Source organism: Morone saxatilis, unplaced genomic scaffold (assembly GCF_004916995.1).
Source record: "Morone saxatilis isolate NCDOM2014 unplaced genomic scaffold, NCSU_SB_2.0 Contig1, whole genome shotgun sequence".
NCBI lineage: Eukaryota > Metazoa > Chordata > Actinopteri > Moronidae > Morone > Morone saxatilis.
In genome coordinates, this window is record NW_023339651.1 from 15,726,852 (window position 1) to 15,735,388 (window position 8,537).

The 8,537-nt window shown below is 39.7% G+C and overlaps 1 protein-coding gene across 1 annotated transcript; it reads right to left on the reverse strand.

Annotated features, from left to right (window-relative positions):
* Positions 1-3,970: 3,970 nt before the first annotated feature.
* Positions 3,971-6,823, reverse strand: rbp3 (retinol binding protein 3). The gene is made up of 4 exons (XM_035670976.1): positions 5,630-6,823; positions 5,085-5,275; positions 4,538-4,680; positions 3,971-4,296 (listed from the first exon to the last, which is right to left on the reverse strand). The coding sequence occupies exons 1-4, from the start codon at positions 6,821-6,823 to the stop codon at positions 3,971-3,973; spliced, it is 1,854 nt and encodes a 617-aa protein (XP_035526869.1).
* Between the last annotated feature and the right edge of the window lie 1,714 nt (positions 6,824-8,537).

Here is an 8,537-nt window from a genome sequence, read left to right on the forward strand (position 1 = left end):
GGACAGACTTGGCTGAAATGGACCAGGTTTCATATTTCAAACTGAGGAGGAGAGAGAAAGAGGAAAAATGGGTCAAGATCCCATTTTGCGCCTCCCTCACGTGGCAGACTGGCGCATTTAGCGGGGGGAATCTGCGCAGGGCAGGATGGATAGGAGCTGTCACTGCTGGATGCTGAAGCCTATTGTCATATATATCATTCTGTCTGACCACCTTAAACCAATGTGTGCATTTATGTCGGTTCTCGGCGTTTTGTCCTCATTAATCTCTACAAGTTTGTTTGCTTTCTCTGCGCTGCTGCTCCCAGTTAATTACAGCAGCTGGGGCCAGGGACAGCAGCATCCTCTGTAATTACACCATCATAAACCAGAGGCTGTAATAAGAGTGTGGCAAATATATGCTGATTGGCACATTTACAGAGTACAACAAACATTATACAAAATGTGTTTTGGCTGTTGTGAAGCTTATCTCCAAAGAAAACATCTGGCTAACTAGTAGATAGTATTCTGATTGCTTTCTTTATTAAGGATTGGGGTTTGGGGTCAAAGAAATGTTCTATATTAAGCGTAAAGGTCCCACTTTTTTCATTAATGTGTTTGTTCGGAAGCAGAGGATGAAATTAAATTCACAAAAACACAACAAAAATGATAGTTTTAGTCTTTGTGTGAAGTTTGTGTTACATTTGAAACATACAAAAAAAAAATCCCACCACAATCTTTTCCATGATCCATATACTGAAAATCGATCTGCAAGTCACCTACTACGTTCACAAAGAGGACAACCATCCTTATCATCTCTGTAAGCATGGCTGGATTAACATGCCAAGGGGCCCTGTAGAAATGAATTGCTGGGCCCCTTTTTAACCCCCAGGTCCTCTCGCTCTCTATCCATACAGTATTCCTATATGGTGAAATACTACATGGCCCCATGTCTTCTGTATGGCAGTTTGTGATGTTATGAAATTTCAGAAAATACACCATATTTTCATTTCCTTAAAGTTATAATCCTTAAGATTTTCATAAAATCAAGCCCTTATGGTTGCCATTTTTTCAACAATAGCCATTCAATGTATTTACACCATTGACAGTATATATAACGGACAAAGCTTCCAGGTCTGAAATGTGAAGCCAACGTGGAAGTGTCTTAAAACCTGCATTCTATGTAAAGGCCAGCAGGGGGAGCTCCATTGGCTGCAATAACACAGCAATCCCAACCACTTTAATGGAGAATAAGCCAACTTGTCACTTCAATTATGAGCTCAGTAAAGAGTTTCCTGATTAGTTTATGGTCTCAGTCGCTAGTTTGACAACTTTTCAATACATTATCATGTTCATTTAGTAAATGATGGTCCAATTTAGTGTAAAATATATGATAAAGCAGCGTATGCTTTTAGGTGGGGCTACCTTTTGATTGACAGGTCATTCTCAGTGAATCTGTCCAGCGCAGCGCATTAAACTAAGATCAAACTGTCAAACTAGGCAGTGCTGATCAGATACAAAGCTAGTAGTAGTAGCTAGATTCTGTTATTGTGTTGTCCATTTCTCGCTTAAAATCATTTCAGAAACATATTTTAGTATACTATTTAGCTGCAATACGAGATTGCGTGTGACCAGGTGAGCTGCCATTGTTTACGCATCCAATGAGTGTAGATCAACTCGCAGTATATCACGTCCACTGGCTTGCGCTTTTACTGTCATTGCGGCGGCCAAAACACCGAACCGGAGGCTTCAAAATGGTTCACCACACACTCATGGGTGACATTTACAACTCACATTTACCACATCTAATAGTTTTTTATGTTAGTTGCGGAGCCCGCCATTCCTGCTCACTGTACTGTTCACTTACTTAACAGTTGCATCAGAGTTTTGTTAAGTTTCTACCTTTGCAAACCTTTGTATCCTAGTGCTACCACTTCAACTGGCGAAACTCTAACACCAGAAAACGCAGTGTATTTTTCACTGAGATAAGCACTGACTGTGGTTATTCATTAAAAATTTAGCTACAAAATAAGATGTGGTTCACAAAAGGTTATGCCCAGTTCTTCACATGTTCTCCTGTTGTGGGACTTTAAGCTTCAGATCCCCACACCCACTTCCAGACACATACACTGCACTCCTTAACCCTCTGTCTCTCATTTTAAGTCTCAACACATGTTGATACCTGACTGATCCCTTCTGATCCCTGTGGTTTACAAATGAAAGTCCAGTACATTTACTCCAGAGCTCCTCTGTCTCATGTTCACTCATGTACACTTAAACACTCAAGTCCATTGTAGACTATTAACAAATCAAAATGTTTTACTTAGAAACTAATAACCTGAAGCAAATTAAGATTTACATGTGTTTCATCTCTATATTTTCATATTTGTTTAGAGGGTCCACTTTCCTTCAGAGACCCGGAGAAATTATTTTTTCACTTGGGCCTCAAGGCAGGAAATCTTTCCCACTTAACTCTGGGTGCATGCTCTGAATTGCACCTTAGAAACAATAGTTTTAGTGGATTCACAAAAAAGTAACCAAATATATATCTATTAAGGTTGAGTTACCATTAAGCTTCAGCCATTTTGAGTTTAGTTGAGGAATTACTCCTACATTTTTACATAAGATGCTTACGAAATCATTTTCCACTTTATATGAAGATACTTTCTTTGATACCAAAGGTTGGTTTCTTTTTGGAATCTAGTCTGCACAACAATAAAATAGGTTCTTATGTGTGTTTCTGTTCGGTTTATTGTATTTTTACCAAGACTACAGGGCTAGCCTTTAAAGCATGCAATCAAAATTATTCCAAGACTTACTTTTGTTCTGATTAACATGACTCAGGATCTGAACCACTGAAACCACCAAAACTGTCACCATTTAGAGAACAGCATGTTCCTGCAGTCCTTGAAATAATTGCCCTTAAACACAGCATAATCTTGACAATTGTACTGTCACTAACAAAATACAAAGTTTGACAAGAAGCTTGACAATCCCCTCAAGCAGACTGTGCTTGTGGTACAGTTCATTTTCAATCTTGATAAAATCTTCTTTTGCTTGTCGTCTGATGATTCCTTTGGGTGCCAAGACTTTGTCTGTTGTGGCCCAGATGTAGATATGGGTCCATATTGGTCCATTTTACTCCATTGTTGGTGAACTGATGCTCCAATTTAGCAGAAATGTTTAGTTCTTTCCAGCTTTTGGCATTGTAACTGACAGTTGTATGTTATGACAAACTAATTAGGTAAAAAAGGAACTGTATGTACTTCACTGTAGAATAGATACATGATAGATTCATAAAAGGACTTTTGTATTGTACTTCTTTGCCCCCTCTTTTTATGTAAAACATGACCAACACACACTTTTGTTTTGTATTTCAGTATTCTTTTTTATTGTCTCACCACTGACATTGATACAACCCAAGTAGGCCCACATGGTATAATGGACATATATAATTTCCCAAACACAATGAGGACATCACATGATGGTTTTCTGATCAGAGCAACAAGTAGATTACTTCACGAAGGTCCCAATTTCATATATATCCAAGATAATACATGAATAGTACATAACTTAGTTTCAAAGCATCTGTATGTGTTTACTTAATTTGTTTCCTATTTTTTTCATGTGACTTTTAATTTATTTTTGATTTTGATGTCTTGACAACTGATCTTTGACACAGACTTATTCATATCCAACTTTACAAGAGAATCGACTTCTCAGTGCCATTCATTTACAAAACCTTCAGCAGCCAGGGTAATATTCAACAGAAATAAAAACTAGAAGTAAATCCTTCTGTTGAAACTCTGCTCTACATTACAGACAAGCTTACAAGGCTTAGGTTTTGAGATGATGAATAACAGATTACACTTTGTACTTTGTACTTATTCTACATTCACTTCTAAAACAAGTCTAGGTTCTAAATCTCTAAACTATTTGGCTGCCAAAGCAAAAGTGACTGCTGAAACACCTCTGGCTTTGTTCAGGACGTGGTTTACTTCTGGCCTGCAAAGTGCTTGTTGAAGATGCCCTTGGCTGTGCCGAGGGCGGCCTCAGCTGAGACGGGTATGTGAGGTGTGATGCCAACTCCCTCCCAGGCTGGTCCAGTGGCAGTGTCGGAGTGGACAGTGGGGATGCTGAGGAAGATGTCGGTCTCGCCAACACTGAAAGTCTTGGGTGGGTGGGAGGCCCCGGCGGTGGTCTCTCCGACGATCATAGCGCGGCCGAGCTTCTTCATGATGTAAACGAACTCCTCTGCGGCACCGGCAGTTGCTCCGCTGGTCAGGATGATCAGGCTCTTCTTGGAGCCATACCTTGTGCCTGAGGAAGAAGATAAGATGGAGGCAGAACAAGGTTAAAATGTGAGGTAGATGAGGTAGAGAGGTGATGGGGTCCTCTCAGCTCTATTTTTATTCTCCACCAACTCTTGAGGTAAATATCTGGCTCTTTAGCTGCTAAATGCTCCACCATGTTCACCAGCTAACTTCTAACTTTGTTGCTAACAGGAATCTAGGGCACTATACACCATTTGTAATAAAATGACTTGATTTTTTTATATTACCAGTGAGTTCAGGCAGGGTCGAGAGCTCTGAGGTGGTGCCCGACGGTCTGTCGTACAGCTTGTCCAGCACGATTTGCTTGTCGGCATCAAAGAAGTAAGAGCAGAAGCCCGAGATGGCTGTTGTTGGGCCACCAATGTTGTTCCTGCAAGAATAGTTGCAGAACATCATAGAAAGTCTAGATTCATGATGAAATTGAAAGATTCTTTGTGAACTTTTCCCTTATGCTGCCATTGATAAAGGTTTTATCTGATCTGAGCTGGGGTACGATAAGACAAGATTTTTTTAAGTAATAAATTGACCGGCTTTTTCCTGTTAGATTCAGTTAATCCTCTAGATCTGTTGGTACACCATATTTTAAAATGATGTACAGATAAACAACAAAAAGATAAATCCTTAGAAAACAATACTTTACTAATGGTGACTAAGTCCTCTATTTCTCTATTTAGTCATAAACAGATGAGCCTTAGAGGGTGATTTATTTTTCTAAATGGACAAACTGCATTTTGAATAGAAGCTTTGACTTGCTCTGTGAGCAGGATTACCCACCTGAGGTCAATGATGAGAGCATCAGTGTTGACAACTTTGTTCCAGACATGCTCAACAATAATCTGGGCAATGGCCTTGACCTCCTCGAAGTCTCCGAACATGTCAAAGCGCAGGTAGCCAATGTTGTTCTCAAATATGTCAGTGTGGAAGGAGACTTTGATCAGCTCAATGTACATCTCTGGAGAATAATTCTGTGGGAGAGGAACATGCAACAACTCAGAATTTGTAATATAAGTGTGGCCAATGTATCACGAGTAAATAATAAAAAAAAGTTTATTGCTACATACTTCAAATGTCAAATCTATAATATTGATATCTTATCTTCCATAGACTAAACATTTGTACCGAGTGCACTACAAAATCCTATATTTTAATTTGATTCTAAAAATGTAAAAACAGAGACAATTTGTTCATCCACCATCTACTTCATCAAATCACTACATATAATACTATAACAATACTTCTGGGAAAGTTAAAAAAATAAAAGTGAAGTGAAAGATACTTTCACTACCAAAAACCAATAATTTCATGTACATGGGTCTTACCATGGGTGGCAGGGCTGGGGTGTTGCTGGTAGTCTTCAGGCTCTTGTCCCCAGACAGGGTCTTCAGGTCAGCAGACAGCTTTGCCTCCAAATTCTCCTTGGAGACAACAGTGCTGTACTCACCATTTGTCAGGAGCCCCTTCAACTTGTCTGCAACATCAGCCCCGATATCTTCAAAGGCATAGTTGTCAGCAATCAGGGTCGCTGATCCCTCAATGATGGCTGGAACTTGGGCACGGAGGTTGACGATCTTAATGGCGGTAGCGAGGGCATCCTCAGCGTTAACCTCCACCTCAGGAGTTACACCTGTAACTTCCCAGGTAGAGCCTGTGATGGGGTTGATGGACTTTGCAGTTGGCACGGTAATGTAGAAGTCAGTGTCGCCCACTTTGAATGTATCGACTTTCACAGAGCCCCCGGCGGTCTTCTCGCCCACAATGGTGGCTCTCTTCAGCTTCTGGAGGCAGTAGGCAACATCCTCTGCAATGCCCTTGGTGTTTTTGCTGGTGAGGATAATGAGGGGTTTGGTAATGCCATATCTGCTGCCCAGCAGTGTGGACATAGATAACAGCTTAGTGGTGGTGTTTGAGGGACGGTCATATATGCTGTCAATGTGAATCTGAGGCTCGGCTTCAGTGAAGTAAGACACAATGTAGGGGATCCCTGAGATGTCCCCGCTGCCAGTGTAGCGCAGGTCAAAGATAAGAGCTGAGGTTTGCACGATTTTATTCCAGACCAGGTCCAGGAGCAAAGGGCCAATCTTCTCAGCGACCTCCTCCCCAAGGATGTGATCGATCCTCAGGTAGCCAATGTTGCCCTCCAGGATGTCGAGCTTTATTGAGGTCTGTAGGACAGCAATGAGCTGCTCAGGGGGCAGGGGAGGCATCTTTGGGGGAACCACAGGGACGTAGTTTGGCTCAAAGGAGACCATCAAGCGTGGGTCACTGACTGTGGTCTGCATTCCACTACTGAGGACATTAGCCAGGGATTCACCGTCTGGGATGTTGAGAACGTCTGTGTTGCTGCTGGCCGCTTCAATTGCCTCCTTCATCCCCACCAGCTTCTCTGGTGAGCAGTAATTGTCCATGATGATTTTTGCCATATCTACGATAAGGCTAGGGGAAAAAGAGGCATGAATAAAGAAAACATTTCCCAAAACTAGCAGAGATGCCACCAAAAAGAGAGCCCTTGCCATTTTTGTCAGTTTAGTCAGACAAAAAGTGAGAGAAGTGGAAGTTGTTCAGCTGAACCTCCTTCTACGAACAGATTCTTTGTCAAATGGCACTGGCTGCAAGGTCTCTGTTAACACACACGTAAGAGGATTTGCCCCACAATAAACCTCTTATCGTATTATCCTGAGTACTTCGGTAAGACAATAACAACCTAGCCAAGTAGGTGTAGTAACAAGGGGTTGTTGCCAAGGATGGTAGACTTAAATTTATACAAGGTATTTTAAGCACCTATTTAAAGCTACCTGTGTCAAATAAGGTAAGCTTTATAAGCTTTATAAGTAATTCACTGTTCACTTATTAAGCTACTTGGTGCCACTATTCACAAGTGGGAGTTATTGATTGGCTAAAGATGAAAATATAAGAAGAGGTTAAAAACTCATGATCACCATATCATTCAACACAAAATTTAAACCTGTTGTGTGGCCTACTCAACAATTTATTCATGGTCAAAGAGGAATGTGCCTGTTAATGTCTGGAAAGTAAATCAAAAATAATTTTGAACCACTGAATTCTTTTATTGTTTCATAAATGGTGCACACTTAATAGCAGCTGTTCAGTTGGTGGTGGTTGTCTCCTTTTTGAAGTGGTGTTGAAGTGAGATTCAGTTCAGGTTTGCTTGGTGCTTGCTCCCTCTGCTGGTAGTTTTGTAGTTAAGGAACAGAAAAATGAAACATCATTACGGCATACTGAACAAACACAGTGCAAAGAAAATAAGCAAAGAGTCAAGACATTTAGCAAAAAATTACAAATTAATAATTAAATACATCAACATACATTTACATAATGATCATATATTTTTTCTTGCATTAATATGGGACAACAATATTTACCTAGTTATATGAGGCATTTAAAATGTTATTACAGGAAATATCAGATAATATTAAAACAGAAGAGAAAAAGGCAACCATGATAGGAATAAAAATATAGTGGGGAGGTATAATGTCATTATATAGCTAAAAAGAGGGCAATGTAATTTACTTCAAGAAATACTGACTTGGTGAATTATACTTATACATACTTTTGCTCATTGTTTACACTAAAATAATATAAACAGGTTATCATACATTACATCAGCTTTACTGCCATAGTAGATTTGATTATAACCAATAGCATACAGGTTCCCTTTTGTAATGAGATATACATTGAATCCATACACATAGCTGGCCTTTCTGAGATTTAAACAGATCAAATCAAATCAAACAGATTGTGGAGGGCCGACATTTGTATTACCTATGTTGATGTGAATTTTTTTTAAAGTATTATTTTACTCCCACCACTGTATTTTTGTAACAATGTCTCTGAAACCCTGCACAGACTCTAAACCAAGACCAGAAAAGTAGAATTTTTCTGGATTCTGGACACCTTTGTATTATAAGGTCACCTCAAATTAAATTGTCAGAAAAGCTCTGCTATGAACTACTGCCTTAAATGAAGGATTCATTATCAACAACATTACACAATTATTAAATTTCATTACATGATAAGACTGTTTTATATGCTGTAGTTGTGGCCAGTGGACCATATGACTGATTCATATGCGAAACTGACTACAAGGCAACACAAACTACACATGAAAACAGGACTTTCACATTGAAGTGGTGGCTAAACACAAGACAAATTAACTAATAGTTTTCAAAGGAAATAACCTTAACCCTAACCCTAATACAACATGAGGAA